Source organism: Myxine glutinosa, chromosome 1 (assembly GCF_964187855.1).
Source record: "Myxine glutinosa chromosome 1, kmMyxGlut1.1, whole genome shotgun sequence".
Classification (NCBI taxonomy): domain Eukaryota; kingdom Metazoa; phylum Chordata; class Myxini; order Myxiniformes; family Myxinidae; genus Myxine; species Myxine glutinosa.
Genome location: NC_136261.1, coordinates 177,505,678 through 177,528,032, shown reverse-complemented (window position 1 = coordinate 177,528,032; position 22,355 = coordinate 177,505,678). Strand labels below are relative to the sequence as shown.

Sequence of the window (22,355 nt, the reverse complement as noted above, 5' to 3'; positions counted from 1 at the left end):
GCTATAATCGGGTTAGCCATTGTTAATGGCTCGGATCGCGGATCGCTATCCACTCGGCGTTTCCACCTGATATCCGTGATTCGAGCGGGAGTTATTCCCTTGCTTCACGGTCGGTGGTAGTACTTAGGTAATAGGACTACAACTCGACCAACAATCCTATTTACCACCGACCGGAAGGAACGTTATAACCCCCAGGGTCGCGTCGGCCAGATAAAAGACAAGGGAATTAACCCCCTCTTCATGAGGGGAGAGCCGACGTCGGAGATCCGTAACATGGTTCCAGGGAGCTTATGCGATGGCGCATCGTCCGTTCGTCATTCCGTAAACACTTGCAACTTCTCTGAAACCGCTGATGGGATTGTGACCAAACTTGGCACAAATGATATTTGGTATGTTACAACTCAGGTTTGTTCACCAACATTTGTTCATGGTATTAAAATACATCCGGGTCTCAGGCGATTAACAGGGTGGTTGCCTCCCCCCGCCCCCCCCCCCCCCCAAAAATAGGGATTTGCTGTTTCCTCTAAAACTACACACACAATTTCGACGTAACTTGACCACAACCTTCATCACCCGTGATATAGCAAAGTTTGTTCACGACATTAAAATATATTTGAAGTCTGGTTGGGGGGGGTGGCGGGGGGGGGGGGGAGGGCATGCATTCCCGCATGGCTTTAGTCGGTGGTGTACTGCTTTATTCTACCAGGCGAGCATCCAGGGGTATTGCCCCTTTTGTTATGACATGAGATGATGCCGTCCGGTCCAGTAGCGGAGTCAGAGTCGAGTGTTTGAAGAACCTTCTCCACATTCTAAGATGCAAAATTTAAAAAGTTTAAAAAGATGAAGACCGTTAAAAAAAGAGACTTCTCAAGAGTGATTGAATAAGTAAGCATTTTGATTTATTTTACATCACAGAAAACACTCAAAATACTTGGAAAGAAATCATGAATCTCAAATGGAAGCAAGGTGCTTATACTGTCTATTTGAACAGCAAGTGTGGCCCAATTACCGACTCATAAATTGGCACAATTTGCAGCTTTTTAAAAATGTTCCTCTCACACTTTGAAAGAAAAGTTGAAATTATATTTTTCAAGAAGATGACATTTTAAACAAGGAAATCAACATCACCAAAGTTTCACCGATCGAGCCTAAATAATTTCTATGTTTTATGGCAACCAGATCGTACTCTTTAATACAAAGCAATCATAGAAATGTGTTTCGGTTTTATCGATATTCAATATGAAAGCAGCAACGACACAATCTTTTGCAATTGGAATAAAAAAAGAACAATCATCACACATGTGATTAATACTGCGATCCCTGTTCTACCCTCATTTTTCTGTGACAATCATTTTTGGACCAGCACGTCTGGCCCATTCTCCCCAGGATCCATCATACAATGGAGGAAAAGCTCGGCCGCACAAATGTGCAGCAAGGATAAGTACGCATGCCGTCACTCCAGAACCGCACATGGCCACAGGTGCTGTATCGCGAGTCAGACCACGGGAAGAGAATACTTTGTCCAACTCATCTGTCTGTCGCAGCAGTTTTGATTGTGGATCGAGCATTGTGGTGAATGGCAGGGAAATGGCACCCGCGATATGGCCAGATGGACAACCTGATATGGGAACAATGTGATGAGGGAGAGCTTTGCGATGTTTATGGGAAGGTGACACGGAAGTGGAAATGCACACTCGGTCATTATATTGATAAATACAATCTTGTTCCTCATAGTCCTTGGAATCATAAGAGTAATATCGCAATGATCTACATAAAAACTTGGAATCATTAAAGTAACATCGCAATGATCTACATAAAAACTTGGAATCATAAGAGTAATATCGCAATGATCTACATAAAAACTTGGAATCATTAAAGTAACATCGCAATGATCTACATAAAAACTTGGAATCATAAAAGTAATATCGCAATGATCTACATAAAAACTTGGAATCATAAAAGTAATATCGCAATGATCTACATAAAAACTTGGAATCATAAAAGTAATATCGCAATGATCTACATAAAAACTTCAAAAGGATCTTGCATTTGGAAGAGTGAAGTTTTCTCAATGAAAGTGTGATTTATTTATCATAAAAAGTCTGATCTTCTTTATAAAGATAAACAAAATGTTTGCAAAACCGATTATAGTCAAAAACTTCAAAAACTCTTTTTAAAAATATCACATTCTTTGACAAAGTTTCACCCAGGTAGGATGCTACGTTCTTTAGATATAGTTCAGTTTGAATAAGGTTGGAGGGTAAAACCAAGAGGTACCATTAAATGGGTCGTAGCAAAACTACCAATAGGTAAAAAAAAGAATGCAGCAGGAAGATGTGTCTGCATTCATTGTATCTGAAAATGGCAACAAGGACACATTACCTACTCCACATCGTAATGGCCATATCAATTACAGAATATACAAATACACAGACACAGGAGGCCATTTAAGCAGTCATGTTTGTGCTTTATGTATATGGCATCCATGACATCAAACCAGAGCGCATTGCATGTCCAGGATATAAGCCATCCACGGTGCATGTCCGGGACCTCATTAACTTAATACATCAATTTTCACACCTTCTATGCACTAACTACAACAACAGTTGTTGTTGTTGTTGTCTATGCACTAACTATATTCTTAACATCACATTCATCTCACGTAACTGTGATATCCGTTTATTATAGACAAGGTGGCCTGAAAGTCGCTTTACCCCTGCTAAATTTCTCGCATCTCCCTTTCTCTGCCCTCCCGGGCCGTGGTATACGGTGTCACTGACTCACTGATGCATGAGTCAGTCGGGAGTTAGATGGCATGGAGAACACAAGTTGTTACAGTGTCAAAGAGCATGTGGTTGCTTCTGTTTGGGTGCATGAAAGGGCACGCACAGGTCAAATAATTGCTCAACTCAGGTGATTTCACATCAAATTAAAGTTAAATTTTTAAAGTAAATTTTAAAAGTGATTCTTCACCATTGAAAAATGGGGCCAAAACTATATATAGCATGATATCTCAAAGAATTGTGGATGAGTTTTGACAAAACTTGGTGTTGGTTCGGTGACAAGAACAAGGTGATTACATTTTGGTTCAGGTCCGAATCCAGATCCAGCCTATCAAAAAAAATGAATGAATGAATGATCGTTTTAAGGCCATTTTCCCTGCTAGAGTGGGGGTTAGCCTTGCGGGCCCCATGACAATCATGGTTCCCTGTTTGAGGCAATGTTTTTATGGCCGGATGCCCTTCCTGACGCCAACCCTTAGTCACCTCTTACGATGCGCAGGGATACGGTGTACCTATTCTAAACCGGGGTACACACCAGGAACAACCAGGCACAGGTTGGATACAAAATCAGTTGGTTGGATATCAGTTGGATACAAAATGTGAACTAATCAGCCTGGTGGAGATCTGCGCTGTACTGAGTGCCGTTCCAGTTTTGAATGTTTTACTGTTTTGTTCAGCAAATTGTAGTAGTTGTAGTTGTAGTTAGGGTTCAGTTGCATGTGAAGAGTGTAGAGAAGCACGTGTTGCGGTCGAATAATTTAAACAAATTTGACCAAGACAGAAGTGGCAAATTAAAGTGGAGTTCCTGAAGTCAGTAAACTTTTACAGTGGTAGGACAGCTTGTGACATTCAAGGCAGCACAGCATGTGTATTCATTCCTCTATTCATAGATGCTGATGAGTTTCATCCGTTTCAGTAACAACTGTGAAGATTGTGTTAATTTTCTGTAGAAATTAGATCAATTTTAGTGGCAAAACAACTTGTGGTTCAGCTGCATCTTGGAAAACTATCGGAACTTCTCACAAAAGTCAACAGGCAACTTTGGAGAACAGGTTTATGAGAATGTGAGAAAAAAAATAAATACAAAAATAAATAAAGATTCCTCACATGCATAAGTGGACTCCTGGTCTCAAAAAACAACGAAGAGGGTATTAGGATCAGAATTTGTATAGATCAACAGTGCATACAGGTTTAGAACTTGACACAACAAGGTCATCAGATTTGTGCTCAGAAAGACCAAACAGATCAATCAAAGCATGAATGCAGCAAACTATTCACTTTTACCTTAAGGAAAAAAAACCATTGAATTATTCTAGTTTTGGGTGCACATTAATTATATTACATCTTACCTTCACGAGGTTCTGGTTCTGTTCCCTTGAAACGACCTTCGCTACGAGCATCCATGAGCAAGAAGTCATCCTGCCCCAACTTTTTTCGAACATGCTCATAGTCCCACACATAGTCAGGCTGCAGTGCTGCTATGAAAGGCGGCTGTTCCGGGGTGGTCAATACTGGGGGCTCCCTGGCTTGGCAAAGGCACAAGCATGGACAGCATGGGCATGAATGTTAAAATATAAATTATAAAAGAAAAACATTTAATAAAATAGTTATATATACTGATGGGTAACAGGAAATTAATCAAATATTTTTGATAACGACATTTTTTTTGGTAGTCTTCGGTCACACAGTCTCCAAACCAGTTTGGTGTGGCTCATGTTAAACCTTATAAGATACCTTAATCATGGTAATACCTGCCTAATCACTTTCGTTGAACTCGAGGAGGACTAAGAAGAAGACCTGTTGGTCGAAAGCTTGTCTGAAAATTAAAGATCGACCGTCTTGAAACTACGTCCATGACTTATTTAATTTCAGCCGATTATTTATTTAATGCAAATGAGGCACCCTGCTCGTATTGTGGAATTTCTGCTATTTCTCACAGATATATACAGGGTGCCTCAAAATACATGGAACCCATGTCACTGCTAATAATTCTGCCAATATTAATGTTCTTGTTCTTTTTTTTTCAGATTTGAAGAGAGGAGACCATAACAACTAATATAATTAATCAATCAAAATGCCTTGGACAAAGGAGGAAAAAATATTTTGCGTCACTACTTATTTTGAGACGAAATCATTCAAAATGATTGCAAGCAAAATGCAAGCAAAATTTCGCAGGAAGTTCAACTTCAACAACTATCCCCAGAAAAACCAAATTTCTCGTTGGACACACAAATTTCAAGCCACTGGATCAGTAAAAACCTCAACAAGAAGGCAAAAACACCCAGTTCTGGCAGGAAGCTGACTGCAAGATCTCCTGACAATGTGAATGCGGTGAGACATTCTGTCGGAAGGAGCCCGAAAAAGTCCATCCGAAGACGTAGCCAAGAGCTGGGTCTTTCACGTGTGTCAGTGCAAAGAATCTTGATCAAAGATCTTCAGCTGTACCCATACAAGATCCAGATCAAGCATAAACTCACACCAGCTGACATGGCAAAACGTGTTGTGATGTGCCGGTGGTTCGAGAACAAGATCGAAGAGGATCCTGACTTTCTTGATGATGTTTGGTTCAGCGACGAAGCACACTTCTTGCTCTGTGGGCATGTCAATAGCAAGAACAATGTGTTCTGGGCACACAAGCCCCAGACGAGGTGCTTCAGAGGCCCTTGCACTCTGTGAAATGCACGGCCTGGGTGGCCATCTCAAAACATGGCATAATCGGACCGTTTTGGTTTGAAGACGCAGACGAGGAGGCAGTCACTGTCACAAAGGAGCGTTACATTGTGGTGCTCAACAAGTTCTGGAGGAGACTTGGGAGACGTCGTGGCGTGAATCGAGATGTGCAATGGTTCCAACAAGATGGGGCAACTCCACATACAGCCAACATCACGATGGAGTGGCTGGACCACCGATTCCCTGATCGGCTGATCAGCAGGCGCCGCGAACCCGAGTGGTCTCCGCATTCACCCGATCTGAACCCCCCAGATTTTTTTTTATCTCTGGGGGTTCTTGAAGGACCACGTGTATGAGAATCGTCCTCAATCCATTTCTGAACTGAAAGTGGCCATCACCCAGAAGATTCGTGCCATCAGGAAGGAAGAGTGTGTCAGGGTGATTGACAACTTCGCTCGTCGGCTTCAAGTGTGTCTAAGGCGCAAAGGCGGTCATTTGGAACATGTGCTCTAATAAATGTATCCTTTGAGCTAGAGACCTCAAATCTTCAGTTTTTTAATTGTTATCATATCAGCTTCCAGGAAATGTAATCTTTTTTGGAGTTTCTTGTCTGAGTAATAAATTATTATCATGTTAATGGGTTCCATCTATTTTGAGACACCCTGTATATATATATATATATATATATATATATATATATATATATATATATATATATATATATATATATATATATATATATATATATATATATAATGGGCTCGCTGTCAGAGTGGCAGTGGGGGAGGGCAGATACCCCAGCACTGTCTGCCAAGACAAGCTTTTCTGGTGGTGGTTTCAGGACTTGTTGGACTTTGAAAAGCTTTGAAGTTATTTACCCCATGGTGGTTAGCTTTTTCCTGTGGTCTGGCAGGCAGTACTGCCTGGCCCCACATCCCAAAATTCACTTTATGGCAGCCTTTGGTGGCCAGAGAAACGGATGTCAAGGCCAATGTGTGGTAGCTTGTGACCGTACCCAGATTCTGAAGTGCCGTCACCCAAAGTTTGGGGCCCCTAGGTGCTACTGTGTTCAGCCGTGAAAGAGTAACAAACACTTGAAAATATTGATTATATATATAATCATATATGTATTCATAAATTATAAATTATATAATTATATAATATAAATTATATAATAAAATTATATAATTAAAATTATATAATCATAAATTATACACATATATATATATATATATGTGTGTGTGTGTGTGTGTGTGTGTGTGTGTGTATTGTTATGTCAGGTGGGGTAGTGATATGTAGAGCCAGGTAGATCTGAATAGATAGCATGCTTCGTCTGTCGCGGTAAGGAATATACCTTGTAATAAGTTCTGTTTAGGTGATTTGTCGGTTAAGATGTATACCTGTGCACATACCAGGATGTTCGTGTGTTAAATAGAATAGGGATTAAAGAATAACGCCCCTGTATGTCACACCTGGTAGCCAAACCTTTGTCCCTTTTGGCAATGCACCCATTTAGACACGTAGTTAGGTTCTTAGTGCAACACTAAATGATTCCCTTCCCTGACATGATTTTGGAAGACGAACAGGCAAAGGGGGGCCGGCTCGGGGCGCCGCCGCATGGACCGCGACCAGCTGCACCTACGAGCTATGATCACGCTACACGCACGTGCTATGCCCACACTACACGCACGAGCTATAACCATGCCCAGGAGGTCATGTGATTGGTCAGCGCGCTAGGCGTGAACATCCAGCCAACGAGTGTGAAAGGCGCGAAGCTGGAAGGTTCGGTGGAAGTCGCTGGTTGGTAGCGCGCCAAGGCTGATGTCACGGCCGCAAGGTTATTTAAGGGCGCGCCGAACGACATTTTCTCTCTTGCAGCTCTGGCACTTGTGGAGATCCAGCAGTTCGGAGTTGTTGCACATCCAGCTCTGGCCCTTGCGCTCTCTGGCTGTCTCGACGTGCTCGAAGCTCTTGTCTTCTTCTTGGTCTTGGGAGGCAGTGGTGGTCGTTGGCTCGCCATCTGCGTGGTGCTTGGAGCGGTGCTGGTGCGGGAGCGAGGCTCGGTGCTGTGAGCGGGCGGGACCTCGTGTGCAGCGGAGGGGGCGTTGGCTCGGGCCTGGCGAGGCGTGCGAGGCAGACGAAGGATTGTCCCGCGCCGGAGTTTGGAGCCGCGTGTTACGGCCAAGTTGAATCGTCTGTTTGCCGTGTCGCGAGCAAGGCCTTTGCCGCGTCGCGAACGATTTGAAATCGAAGTTAAGTGATTGTTCCCATTTGTATTTTCGTTAAAACGGTATTTATTTATGGTGTTGTACGTATATTGTGTCCCGACGAAGATTTTTCGGTGCAAATCTTTCATACCTGTATTGAAAATCGTGTTAATTCGTGTCGTGTCTTGAGGCCTTGTACAGTGTGCACTGTACAACCTTGAGGCTTTGTTTTTCTCTCAGCGGTCCGTCGTTTGTGATCCAATAACTTTCGTTCTCTGTATTCCCACTCTTTTCATCCATAGCCTACTTCCTTGTGTAAATCTCAACTCAAAAAAAAAAAAAAAAAAAAAAAAAAACATTTCCTTCTCTGTTCTCATTCGTTTTTTCATTCTTATTCGTTCGTATTCGTTCGTTCGTTCTTCGACCACGTGTTTCTCCCCCATTTCCCCAGATAGTTTTCACTCATTAACCTTCAATGTTTACACTTTCCCCTCAAGTTATGTATTCCGTCATATTTTATAACACCTTTTTCTTCTTCTTCTTTAAAAGGCTGCTTTCGACTTGCTCACCAAATCAATTCATCCCAAAAAAAATATCCATCTCCTATAGTGCCTTTTTTCTACATTCCCTAAACTCTCCTGCACTCCATCCTCCATCCAGCGTCCTTAAACGTATTTTTAACTCGAAGGTCACAAGAAACTCATTTTGCAATAAATGTTCGTTTCCCATAAATCGTACACTTTCAAAAATCCAATCTCACCCCTCCCCTCCAAATCTTCCCCATAACCCCTCCCCTCCAAATCTTCCCCATCACCCCTCCCCTCCAAATCTTCCCCATCACCCATCCCTTTCAAATCTCCCCCCTTGCCCCCTCCCTCCTAAACTACCCCTCACCCCTCCCCGCCAAGACGCCCCCTCGCCCCTCCCCTCCTAGACTCCTGCCTCACCCCTCCCCTCCAAATCTCCCCCATATCCCATCCCTTTCAAATCCCTCCCCTTGTCCCTTCCCTCCCAAACTCCCCCCTCACCCCTCCCCTTCAAATCTCCCCACCCTCATTGCTTCTCAATTTCCCCCCTCTCACTCCCCCTCCTCAAAGTGTCCTCCCCGCTTCTTCCCCCTTCAAACTCTCACCTCCATCTCCCCCAACCTTCTGCCTAGCTCTTCCCCCTCCTCAAATAACACCTCATTGTGGCTCACCCAATCACCATCAAACCTTTTGTCCGCCCCATCCTTCCCTTTCTCCGAGCTATTCTGAAATCTCTGACACACCTTCAACAGCTCTCCCTACCTCTTCCACCTCTTCCACATCTTACCCTACCCCTCCTCCCCCCTGTTCTGTATCTGATGCTCCCCCTTCCTCTTCATTAACGGTATGGACCTCAAACATCCGGGGCCTTCGTTCAAACTTAACTGATCTCTCCATACAGGTTGCTTCTGTCAAACCAGACGTGATCTGCTTAACAGAAACTTTCCTCCTTTATGATGTCTCTGATTCCATAGTATCTCTCCCGGGCTACTCCCTCCTCCGGTATGATAGACCTGAGCCTCGTCCTGGAGGCGGGGTTGCTATCTTTATCAAAAACTCTCTTCCTCACTCGCCCTGCACTGCACTCTCTCCACCTCACCCCCAGGAACACCTCTGGCTACGGCTTCCCCTTCGCTCCCACCTCTTGTTCATATGTGTGTTGTACCGTCCACCAAACAGTGATGACTCCATCTACATCTCGCTGTCTGATGATATGGACCAACTTCTATCTACTCATCCCAACTCTCTCTTCCTCATATGTGGTGATTTCAACTGTCATCATGCCAGTTGGCTGGGTGTGGGTACCTCTCTCACCAGCCATGGCTCCTCAGCAAAGGACTTCTGCGACTCACTGGGACTGACACAATCTGTCAATTTCCCGACCCGGATCTCAGTCAACGGAACATCTTCTCTTCTGGACTTGGTTATGACTAACTTCCCTGAAAATGTCTGCTGCTCTTCTTCTGCTCCGATCGGATCATCTGATCATGTCCTTGTTAAAGTGGACATCTCTCTGACCATCCTCAGGGAGCCTGCTCAGCGTCGACGAGTCTGGCATTTCACTCAGGCCAACTGGCACAGTCTTCAAGCAGCCATCAATCATCTGGACTGGTCTCCCATCTCTACCACCTCTGACATCAACTCATCCTGGGAATTCTTCCAAAGTAAATTGCTCTCTCTCATGCACAGATTTATCCCATCTCGTCTTCAGTTGTCATACCCTTCCTCCCATCCATGGTACACGGAATCTTGTGGTGAGGCTGTTGCCCAGAAACAACTTGCCTTCGTCTCCTGGAAAGCAAATCCAACGGAAGGAAATCTCATTTCCTTTCACAAAGCCCGAAACAAGTGTGTGTCCACCCTCAGGAGAGCCAGGAAACAATATCTCTCCGTTCTCAAGACCGAACTCTCTTATCTGTCTCCCTCTTCCAAATCCTGGTGGCGTCTGGTCAAATCCGTTTCTGGTGTTTGTTCCCCCTCCATCCCCTCCCTTACCTCAAACGGCTACACAGCTGACTCTGCACGTGAAAAAGCTGAATGCCTCAACTCTGTGTTTGCCTCTAAATCTTGTGTCCCAAACCCATCCCTCTCTGTACCCACCATACCCAGTCGTACCCTGCTGCTCCTGGACTCCGTGTCCTTTCCTCCTGACAAGGTGGAAAAGTTTCTGTCAACCCTCGACTCTGATTCTGCAACTGGACCCGACGGCATCAGCCCACGGGTCCTAAAATCCTGCTCTGCTGCTCTATCTCACCCTCTCTCTGTTCTCTTCACCCTCTCTTTTGCTCAAGGTCAACTGCCATCTGCTTGGAAATCAGCCAACATCACCGCTTTGCACAAAAAAGGTGCAAAAACAGATCCTAGCAACTACAGACCAATCAGCCTTCTCCCAATTATCAGCAAAGTCATGGAATCCATCATTGCTTCGGATATGAAATCTTTCCTCTTCTCCAATGGCTTGATCTCTGATCATCAATTTGGTTTCAGACCTGGTCACTCTACTCTGGACATGCTGCTTCTGCTGTCTCAACAATGGATGGAGGTCCTCAATGCCAAACAGGAAATTAGAGCTGTCTCCCTCGACATATCACGTGCCTTCGACACGGTCTGGCACCCCGCTCTGCTCACCAAACTCTCCTCCTTTGGTATCCATGGAAATCTCCACGCATGGCTGGCGGACTTCCTCTCTAGTCGTCGTCAACGTGTGGCCCTGAATGGGTTTCTCTCATCTCCTCTTCCTGTTCAGGCTGGAGTTCCCCAAGGCAGTGTTCTGGGCCCCGTGCTTTTTCTGGTCTTCATCAATGATCTCTCTGACTCTCTCGAAAATCCTCTCTATCTCTTTGCTGATGACTCCACTCTCTGCCGCTCCATTCCTCTTCCCTCAGATCGGCAGTCTGCTGCCTCCTCACTCTCTGAAGACCTGGACAAAATCACAGACTGGTCAAACAAGTGGAACATGTCTTTCAATCCTGACAAATCTCACACTCTTACTATGTCTCTCCGAAAAGATCGACTGGACAACCCTCCCATCTACTTTCTCAACAATCCTCTCCAAGAAGTTCTGTCGCTCAAGATTTTGGGTCTCAATATCTGCCATGATCTTTTTTGGGAAAACCACATTTCCAAGCTGGCCTCCAAAGCCAGTCGCCGACTGGGCATCCTCCGTCGTGCGAAGTCCTTCCTCGGCACACCTGAGCTCCTCACCACATACAAGGCTTTCATCCGCAGCTCAATGGAATACTGTTCTCCCCTATGGGCCGGTGCTCCTGCCTCACACCTAGCTCGGCTTCACGCTGTTGAAACCAAAGCTTTCAGAATTATTGGAATCTCCCGCGATGAAGCTATCTCTGAGGGCCTTTCACTCACTCACCGCAGGCAGGTAGGTGGTCTTTCTGTCTTCTACCGACTCCTCTCCGGCCTTGCACCCCCAGCTCTCTCTGTGCTCTGTCCCCCAAATATTCCTACAGGTCGCACAAGATCTGCCAGCAACCCTCTGATGGTTAAACTGCCGAAATCTCGGCTCTCTGCTCACCTTCACTCTTTCATTCCTCTTTTCTCCCGCCTCTGGAACAAACTCCCTCACTCCCTTCAATCCCACTCCTCCCTCCAGGTCTTTAAAACAGCTGTTCACCACCATCTCTTATCTTCCCCCATCCAAAACCTTGATCTTTTCTACCCCCGCTAATTCACCCCAGATCCACCTTGTTTGAAATTCCAACTTCTTTCCTGGAAGTCCTGGCAGTGTCCATATGTTTTATACCTCTCCCACCGCCCCCTTCCCATGCCCCCCCCCCCCCAAAGCCCTCGCCCTCTCTCAGATCTCTCCATGTCTCTCGGTCCCTGCTCTCAAATGTTGTGTTTGTGTCCTTCCCCCTCTCTCCCCATCTTGTCTACCGCTCCCGATGTTATATGTTTTATGTGTCGGTTTGTCTTTCTGTGTGATTAATGTTCGCTCTTTCACGAGCCTCGATCTTGTATACAAAAAAAATAAAAATAAAATATAAAAAAAGACCAGATAAGGCCATTACCCATTTACACGAACATAACGACCATGTTGCTTTTCATTAATTTGCATTCCCTCATCTGTATCCGAAGTCTGTGTGTGGGGACGTCCCGATTAGGACATTTTATTATCGGCGCGTGCTTTTCCTGTCCTTGCCTTTTACTCTAATAAACCCTTGTATTATTTTCCATTCCCTGTTAAACCTGTGCCCGGTTGAATTAATTTCCCTGCAGGATTCGAAGCTGCCGTGGGTTCGTTGAAGGTAAGCGCTTGCGCAGCTTCCACTTTCCTTCTTCCTCCCGTGCGACATAAAGTAAAATCCGTGTTTGGCCGTCGCCTCAATTAAAGCCGTTTTCAGTCCATCCGCGAGCCTCTGGTATTAACCGAAGGCTACGCATGACAACTGGTAGTCAGTAGTGGGATTGAACCCTAAAAAAAAAAAAAATTGGTGTCAGAGTGTGGAGAATTTGAACGCAAATTCTTTTAGTCAGAGGCGATAAACTTCCATCGGCGATCGGTGCGCGAGACGCTGACGGAGCATTGTTAAAAGTTAAATTTTATTCCTGTAAAAGACTCGCGGGGAAGCTACTCCTTCTTACGGATGGAAGAAGTAAGCAATATGGAGGAAAGGAGAATGGAAGATGCGGGAAGTCTTGGGAGTGAGTCGGAAGTAGTGGGGGTAGAGGGTAGTGTTGGAATTTCCCCCACCGCTCGGACGGCCCCGACAACCGACCAGATGTTGGAGCAATTGCTTAGGGCAATGAATACTCAGAGTGAGAGCAGTGAGCGAACCAATGCAGAAATTCGGGAATTGAATGACAAAATTGGGGGATTGAAAAATGATGTGGGAGAAATGAAAAACAAAATGGATGCTCAGGGTGAGTGGTTGGACGGAAAAATTGAGGGATTGAATAACAAAATGGAGTCCCAGGGGAGTGAACTAAACGGAGAAATGAGGAGATTTGGCGCCAATGGGGCACAGGAGAAGCCAACGGTGGCAGAATTTGAATCGGAATGGGGGGAAGGCAAATTGGGAATTGCACCGGGAATGGCAAATGAAGAGGTGAATGGGGAATGCGCACAGGTGAATGTGGAGTGCCCACAGGTAGATGGGGAGACTGAATGTGAAAATTGTAGTAGGGAATGTTGCCCACATCGTGGCCTGGAGGTTTATCGGGACCGGGTGGATGCCACAACACACCAACAGGGGGATGAATTGGAATCATTGCAGCACGAGGGCAGTTGTGCGGTGCAACAGGGGGTAGAGTTATTGGGGGTCCATGTGAAGGAGCCGGACCATGTATTTATTGATCAAGACCTGTGGGGGCCAGAAATGATTTGTGATAATGATGTGGATGATGAGCATGATGTGACCCAGCGGCTGGAGACCTGGGACAGTCCCATGGAAGACAAGGTTGACCGGGCCCAAAGGAGCCTGGGGGATGAGGTGAGTCGGTCTGAGGAGGTGGCTGTGGTGACCAAGGGGACCCTCACCGTGCACAATGATTGGGTACAAGAGGCTCCGAAATTGAATGACCAGTTGGGAGAGTGTGTTGGCTCTGGGCTGGATTGGGACATTGGAGGATCGGGAGATAGAGCCTCTGGAAATTTGGTCCCTGTAGGGAATTTGGAACAGCTGCAGGGAGGGGCAGAACAACCTGAGGAGGTTGTTACCTGCAGCTGCGGTTTTTGGACACCTGGGGCCAAATTTTTTAAAAGGAAATTTAAAATAAAATTAAAATGGGAATGTGATTTGGCACGGCCATGGTTGGAGTCGGTCCCCGGGCTGTGGAATGTGGACCGGGAGAGGTCATTGGTGATGGCCTCAGGCAAAAGCTGCCCCTTTGGAAATTTTGGTATGCCAGCCGGCTGGGGGGCTGTGCTGGCGAGATTTGGACGTGGGGTCCAGCCATGGGTGGCATGGTACGACCTCGGCCCCACGGGGGGTCTGGTGGAGTGTGGCGTCCCTTGTCCGTCGGGGCGCCGTCCGGGTGCGTCGCTCGGGCCGGCAGGGTCACCGGACCCTGGTGGGGGTTAAGACTTCTGGGGGGGGGGGGGAGGGGAGGGGTCAGAGGTGGTTTCTCAAGCCTGGGATGGCATATATTGAGGACCACTAGGGGGAGGTGTTGTGGGTCGCGCTTTGGTGGTGGCACCACGGACGGCAAACTTGGGCCTGATGTAGTGACCACCCGGGCATGTGGCCTGACACCCTCTCTCTGAGACTCTGGGACAGCCAGCATGTGGTGACCTGCCATGCCGTGCTGGTCTATGGACGTGGGTCAAACCGAATGGACAGGGATGGACATAGCCTGCTGGACAACCATTGGGGCATCTGTGGAACGTGATGGTGCGAGAGTGACCTTCCACAGATGTTCCGTTATGATTTGTGGACTCTCGGTTTGGGAAGAGAGCCACGGGGATGTGAATGGGAATTTGTAACGAGCCGAGCATATGGGCCATGCTCGGCTGGCATGTGTATGGCAAAGCATCTTTCTTTGGTGAGTTTAGCAAAATGTGAAAAATGTTTGGCATGGGTAATTGGAGAGTTAGATGTAAATTTAAGGGTGGATTTTGAAATGTCATGGGGGTCACTGCACAGTGACACCATTATTGATCCAGGTGTGTAGACCAAAGTGTTGGAGGCTGTGATAAAATTGACATGGTAGCAGGACACAGCCTTCAACTGGTTGCGGGGGCGACTGTGCTGATATTTGGGACGCGTGTAAAATCCGTGTTTGGCCGTCGCCTCAATTAAAGCCGTTTTCGGTTCATCCGCGAGCCTCTGGTATTAACCGGAGGCTTCGCACGACAATACACACACACACACACACACACACACACACACACACACACACACACACACACACACACACACACACACACACACACACACACACACACACACACACACTTTTTTATAGAAGGGCAAAACCCTGCCAGGCTTTCAGTGTATGATGTCAATTAATGCAGCATTTAAGTCTTTATGATTGTTATAGCCAAGGACAGAAGAACATCTCTGTGCTCATGTGGACAGGCCTTCATCAAACTATGTAATACCTTTTGTCTGCCTCCAATAGATGATGGACTGCGACAACATAAAAATGTATAGCTCTTAGCCCCACGAAATGCCACGAACACTTTAATTTCAGGCCAAATTTCACAAATGCCAGTTCTTCAGCACGCTTTAAGTCAAAATTTATATTCCTATGAGCTCTTAGTAACACACATAAGCCCATTTAACCAACTGTTGGTCCCCAACAAAATAGATTCCTTACTGTCCACTTTCAACGGCGAATCCCTGAGCCGTCCACGCAGCCAGGCCTCCATCCAGTACGGAAACACGGTTGTGGCCAAAGACGCGAAACATCCACCAAACACGTGGCGCAGAATACTGTCCAAAAGTACTACCATCGTACACCACTACATGAGTATCTCCTCCAATCTGTACACACGACACGCAGAATAAATTTTAATGTAGGTGCACACAATAAGACAACGTGATCTTGATGTACCATTTGGATATTCTTTTCTCCAGAGTCTGTCTGTTTTGTAGAATACTGACAATATGATCAGTGTATGCATTGGCATGCATATCAATGTGGTTTGGCTGCTTTGCAATTTACTTTCTACAGCAGGTTTATTAAAAGCGTATGAAACTAGAGCAATGTGATTGTATCACCAATATGTCTCCGCATAGTCCCACAACGGGTACATGTCCTCGTTCATTGTCCTAAAAATAAACAAGTTTGATTAAAATCCCTTCAGCAGTTTTCAAGTATCACATTTTCACCAGCCATGACAGGTTCCACATCGATCGGTGAAGCGGTTTCAGAAAAGGGATTTTTTTAAAAATATCGACGTTCAAGCTAATATGGCTGCCATACCACATGACATATGACCTTAAAAATGTACACTTTGCATATGTATGGGCAAGGGACCCCTTTTGTGAAGTTTCCTGTTGATCGGATAAGGTTCGTTTTTCTATCCAAGATAGCTGCCAAACCACGTGACCTACGACATCATCATTTTCAAATTATATGCAACAATAGCATTAGATGATATTTGCAAAATTTTGCATTGATAGGGTAAGCGTTTTCAGATATAATTATCTAATATTTCCTTTAATACAATATGGCTGCCACACCATGTGACCAAAGATGTTTCTGTGATCATCTTTTAATCGCCATGCTTAGTCAACGACACACATAAAGTTTTGAGTCAATTGATTTGGTGGTTTGGGAAAATATGTTTTTTTAAGGTTTTAGGATAAAGCCAATATGGCTGCCAAACCATGTTATAAATTTTATATTTCAATACAAATGGGTCATAGATCATGTGCATGCAATTTCAGATTTTTAGGATGAGGTATATTAAAACAATTTTGGCTGGTATACTGCTTCACCTATGATGTCATCAATATTATGATTTGTTCCCTATTGGGAGTACTTGACAATGTGCCAAGTTTCAAATTTTTCCAATCAGCGGTTTCCGAGAAATAATTGTTTAATTATTTGCGTTTAATTCAAGATGGCTGGCATACCACATGAGCTATGACGTCACAATTATCATAAAAACATTCTGCATGGGTGTCACTGCTACCCTGAAAGTTTCGTCCCAATCGGATGTGGTTGCTGAGAAAATCGAGGTTTAGCCCATACGGACGTATGGACAGATGGACAACCCAAAAACAGAATGGCTCTGGCCACCTTCGAGGGCGGAGGCATGAACAAAGATAAATGTGCTTGTCATTGCTTTTGCATCAGACAAGAGACTATTTAAAAAAATTTTTAATACCTCCGCCACCGAAGGTAGACAAATTCAGATGAAACTTAGTGGATAGGATGGGTGTGCCGTGTGTGCAAGGACGAATTGATTCGAATTTGGTGAAGATTCGATTGAATGGACTTCACAATTATTGAAAATAGAGCCAAAAAGATATATAGCAAGGTATTTCAAAAAGTTATGGACGGGTTAGGACAAAACCTGGTGGGTGAGATGGGTAGATGATTAAACCAAGTTGATTTGAGGTCGAAATCTACATCTAGCCTATCAGTGGGATACAAAACGTAAACTTTCCAGCCTGGCAGAGAGAGGTACGTGCTCTACCGAGTGCCCATTCTAGTTACCCTCGCCAGTGGAGAGGGTATTGCATTTCAGTCCGTTTGTTTGTCTGTCTGTCTGTGTTTGTCCCGCACAGAATAAATATGATTTTGTCTGCAACCGTTGGTCCGATTGACAGGAAATTTTCACCAGAGGTGCAACTCCACTTGTATATATATTTTTTATGATAATTATGACGTCATAGGTTACGTGGTTTGGCTGCCATCTTGGAAAAAACGAAAAACTTTGCACCTCTATATCTCCGAAAGCGCTGCATCTATCTATAATTCCAGTAATCTCTGTGTGTGTGTGTGTGTGTGTGTGTCTGTGTGTCTGTGTGTGTGTTTGTTTGTTTGTCTGTGACCGCTGTTTCTCGACAACAACGGGTCCGATATACTTGCAACTTGCCAGGTATATTGCTGGGGACCCGAGGATGTGCCTTTTCAAGGTTTGAAATTAATCGGACAAGTAGTTACCGAGCTATGTCCAAAAAACGATTCAACCAATCAGAGAGCAGCGAGCTATCACGTGTGCCGAACGTGGCGAACAGACTCTGCCTCGGACGGCACATTTGAGAGCGTATTCATTTATTTCACAACTATGTTGGCGCTATGTTGGCGTTAAACTATGTTTTAAAACTAATAAAAACTAATTTGCGATTCTTTCGCTTTCCTGCGCGTTTGGGCACGCTATGGCGATTTCTTTACCAAACTCCGCAAGCCGTTCGCTTTGGACCAAACCATTTCATGTAAATAGAGGGGGGGGGGATTGTCACCGTACTCGCAAGCCGTTCGCTTTGGACCAAACCATTTCATGTAAATAGAGGGGGGGGATATAATTTTAGATATAGATATAGTACGGGCATGCCCTAGTAGAAAAAATTGAGACATGGCTCATTGTAAAGAACTCCCCATGGGGAATAACATATGTTAATGACGGTGTCATAGGTGCCTCCAATACGACTCATAATTCGACAAATACAAAACGTCATCCGATCAAGATGAAATTTCTTGAGCGTCATCTAGGGATAAATTGGTGGAGAAAAAAAAATGATGACGTCATTGGTTATGTGGTTCGGCCACCATATTTATTTTAACACAAAAACCTTAACAACCACTAAAACATGTCCTGGCGGGGGTCTGCAATTTCTGATCTTTCTTGTTCCATTTGTTACATCCGCCACCAAAGGTGGATGGAGGTTATGTTTCACCCCTGTCTGTCTGTTTGTTTGTGAACAAAATATCTCAAAAAGTTGTCGCCGGATTCGCACCAAATTTTGCAGAGATGTAGCGTATATCACAAGGACGAAATGCTTAGATTTTGGTGAAGATCCGGATTCGGATCCGGCTACTAGAATTTTTTAAGTGATTCTTAACCATTGGGAGATAGGGCCAAAAACGATACATCGCAGGATATAACAAAAAGTTGTGGACGGATTTGGACGAAACTTGGTGGACCGGTTGGGTGTCTGACAAGGACAAACAGATTTGATTTTGGTAAAGATCTGAATATGGATTCGGATATGAGAATTATTTAATTTCTTAAGTGATTCTTCACCATTGGGAGATAGGGCCAAAAACTATACATTGCGGGATATCTCAAAAATGTATGGATGGATTTGGACGAAACTTGGTGGACCGGTTGTGTGTCTGACAAGCACAAACAGATTTGATTTTGGTAAAGATCTGAATATGGATTCGGATATGAGAATTATTTAATTTCTTAAGTGATTCTTCACCATTGAGTGATTGGGCCAAAAACGATACATAGCAAGATATCTCAAAGTTGTGGACGGATTTGGACGAAACTTGGTGGACCGGTTGGGTGTCTGACAAGCACAAATATATTTGATTTTGGTAAAGATCTGAATATGGATTCGGATATGAGAATTATTTAATTTCTTAAGTGATTCTTCACCATTGGGAGATAGGGCCAAAAACTATACATTGCGGGATATCTCAAAAACCTATGGACGGATTTGGACGAAACTTGGTGGATCGGTTGGGTGTCTGACAAGCACAAACAGATTTGATTTTGGTAAAGATCTGAATATGGATTCGGATATGAGAATTATTTAATTTCTTAAGTGATTCTTCACCATTGGGAGATAGGGCCAAAAACTATACATTGCGGGATATCTCAAAAACGTATGGATGGATTTGGACGAAACTTGGTGGACCGGTTGTGTGTGTGACAAGGAAGAATCGATTCGATTTTGGTGAAGATCTGAAAATGGATTCCGATATGAGAATTATTTAATTTTTGACGAAATTTTGATTCTTCACCATTGAGTGATATGGCCAACCAAGCGGAGGTATGCTCTCTACTGAGTGCCGTTCTAGTTTTTAGTGTTTTAGTGCTAGCTCGGACAGGAATTTGGAATCCAGTGTCCCAACAACTTGCCTACTATTGATTGAAAAGCAACGTGGGATCTTTCACATCTTCCAGCTGATGCTGAGCGTCAACCCTGCAGTTTAACGTCCATCTGCGGGAGTCACACACATTGATGCCTTGCCCTGCATGCGAAATACCAGGTAACAGTTTACAACTGGGCAAGATTGAACCACAATCTGAAAGCAAGGTGAAATGAAGAATGAAGAACTAGTCGTGCTGGTGAAGACTGGTGTTCATCTTTGTCGGTACAGAGGTAGGACAATGCATTAAATCGACAGAATGTTGAGCGAGGTACGCTAACCGCCATGGAGGGGTGAAAGGAGATATAAAAAAAACTTGTAAAAGACAGAGGGATGGCAGGATAGCTTTGATGATGCGTTGACCTTTTCCATTAAAGGAATAGGAGAGTTATCGCCGGCACCCTGGATTCTAAATTCCAGTTTGAACACACCGAGGGGGCACTGCATCAGCGGCACGTGTAAACAACAGCTAATGGTGATGCACACCAGGAAACGATTCAACTAAATGGGGTATTTGCTCTTGGAGATGGGCGCATGGAGGGACTTCGTACCCTGAGTTGGGAAGCATATTGTGAAAAGTGCCCCGTGCTGGGCAGCATGTATATGGTCATACCCCGATGTATATGGTCATACCCCGATGTATATGGCCATACCCCGATGTATATGGTCATACCCCGATGTATATGGCCATACCCCGATGTATATGGTCATACCCCGATGTATATGGTCATACCCCGATGTATATGGTCATACCCCGATGTATATGGTCATACCCCGATGTATATGGTCATACCCCGATGTATATGGTCATACCCCGATGTATATGGTCATACCCCGATGTATATGGTCATACCCCGATGTATATGGTCATACCCCGATGTATATGGTCATACCCCGATGTATATGGTCATACCCCGATGTATATGGCCATACCCCGATGTATATGGTCATACCCAGATGTATATGGCCATACCCCGATGTATATGGTCATACCCCGAGTTGGGAAGCATACTGTGTGAAGTGCCCCGCGCTGGGCAGCATATGGTCGAACTCCGAGTCGGGCGAACTCGCCACGTCCAGGTCGAAAAACCACGCTCCGGGAATGTGTTGCTGGCGGTACTCGTTCCGACCATTGCGCCCTGTTTTTGGGAGATACCAAGAGGTGTCGATTAAGCGGAGCTGCGCACCCGATAGAGGTTGCCCGGCGGTCTTGGCCACAGCCAGGCGTTCGGCTAACCAGGCACCGTTTACTAAGGCACGCACGGTCGCAGCCATTCCGACTTTGAGGAGCCCACGGACGCGGAAGTTGGCAAGGGGTACACCTCGGCGCACGCACGAAAGAATACCGAGAGATCGACCGCCGGGCGGGGCGTTAACGCTGGTGCTGATATTTTTTTTTCTTGTTCATCGTCCACACAATCTTTTGGGAATGAGAGACGGAGTTTTAGTTTGACCAATGGTTTTACATATCCGGTTATAAATAAAGATATCCGGTCAACCTGACAACATTGGAGCCAAAAAGGAGGCGTGGTTATCTCCATACAAAGTCCAGAAGGAGGCGTGGTGATCACATGGAATCATAAAGAAGGCGTGGTGATCACACAGAGACATAAAGGAGGCGTGGTGATCTCCACACAGAGACATGAAGGAGGCGTGGTGATCTCCACACGGAATCATAAAGGAGGCGTGGTGATCTCCACACGGAGTCATAAAGTCGGCGTGGTGATCTCCACTTGGACTTGGAGTCATAAAGTAGGCGTGGTGTCATGAAGAGCCATGAAGGAGGAAGGAACTTTGGTTGAAAGAATAGAATACTGAATACTCATCGGACTCCGACGTCGGACCCATCCTATTCCTCCCATATTTACTCGTATATGTCAACAACCTATACCTAGTACAGTGAAATCTTCTGTGAAAATGTTTGCTGATGTGATGACAAGAAAATCTACTGTGGAGTCTCTTGCCAAGATGACTGTGACATGTTGCAAATTGACCTAAATGTCGTTTCAGTCAAAGTCTCACAAATGGTTCCAAAATTTAATCTCAACAAATGCAACAATGACAATAACACCCAAGGAAATTCAGTACAAATGCACCTTGGATGGCTCCAACGCACCTACCTAGCTGACGTCACCGACACCTGGGCAGTGGGGTGGGTTCAGTTACCAAGTTTCTTGTAGAGTGTTCGCCAAGTGTAAGTAAACACTCCATTCAAAACTGTTGCTAAGGAACGGTTAGCTTGGCAAGCTCTAGCAAGTAGCTTAAGCACTTAAGCAAGCATTCATTGCATTCCAACATTCATTCCAGCAATTCCATTCCTCCATTTATACAGCACTCCAACATTTTTGCTGAATAATTTACCACAGAGAATTGAACACACTCCATTGTCCGGCTATAGGTCCCCAGCAGTAAAGTAATGAAAGATACCCTTTAATAGTGCAGGAAATAGATAAAGCAAGACCGCGAACAACGCAATCGAGGCGATAGCTTTGAGGTGTATTATCGTGATTTTTGGTTCGAATGGTTCCCTCCAATACTTTATTCCATCGACGAAGAACTTCGATTTTCAATACTATTTAATATCATTAATTAATGTACTGTATTGATAATTTAATTATACATTATATTCAGTTATTCGATTGATAATCAAC

General features: G+C 44.9%; 1 protein-coding gene across 1 annotated transcript; it reads right to left on the bottom strand.

The window, feature by feature from the left end:
- Nucleotides 1-877: 877 nt before the first annotated feature.
- LOC137431415 (3-mercaptopyruvate sulfurtransferase) lies at nt 878-21,220 on the bottom strand. The gene is made up of 4 exons (XM_068122715.2): nt 20,698-21,220; nt 15,466-15,632; nt 4,133-4,305; nt 878-1,618 (listed from the first exon to the last, which is right to left on the bottom strand). Exons 1-4 carry the CDS (start codon nt 20,977-20,979, stop codon nt 1,332-1,334), a joined length of 909 nt encoding a protein of 302 aa, XP_067978816.2. The 5' UTR covers nt 20,980-21,220; the 3' UTR covers nt 878-1,331.
- Between the last annotated feature and the right edge of the window lie 1,135 nt (nt 21,221-22,355).

Excerpts from the sequence above, each read along its gene's own strand:
- LOC137431415 (XM_068122715.2), bottom strand. The coding sequence starts at position 20,979 with ATGGCTGCGACCGTGCGTGCCTTAGTAAACGGTGCCTGGTTAGCCGAA. Across the intron at positions 15,633-20,697 it reads AGTATGCTTCCCAACTCGGG|ATTGGAGGAGATACTCATGT; the intron begins GTATGACCATAT and ends TCGTGTGTACAG. Across the intron at positions 1,619-4,132 it reads AGAACCAGAACCTCGTGAAG|GTTGTCCATCTGGCCATATC; the intron begins GTAAGATGTAAT and ends TTCCCATATCAG.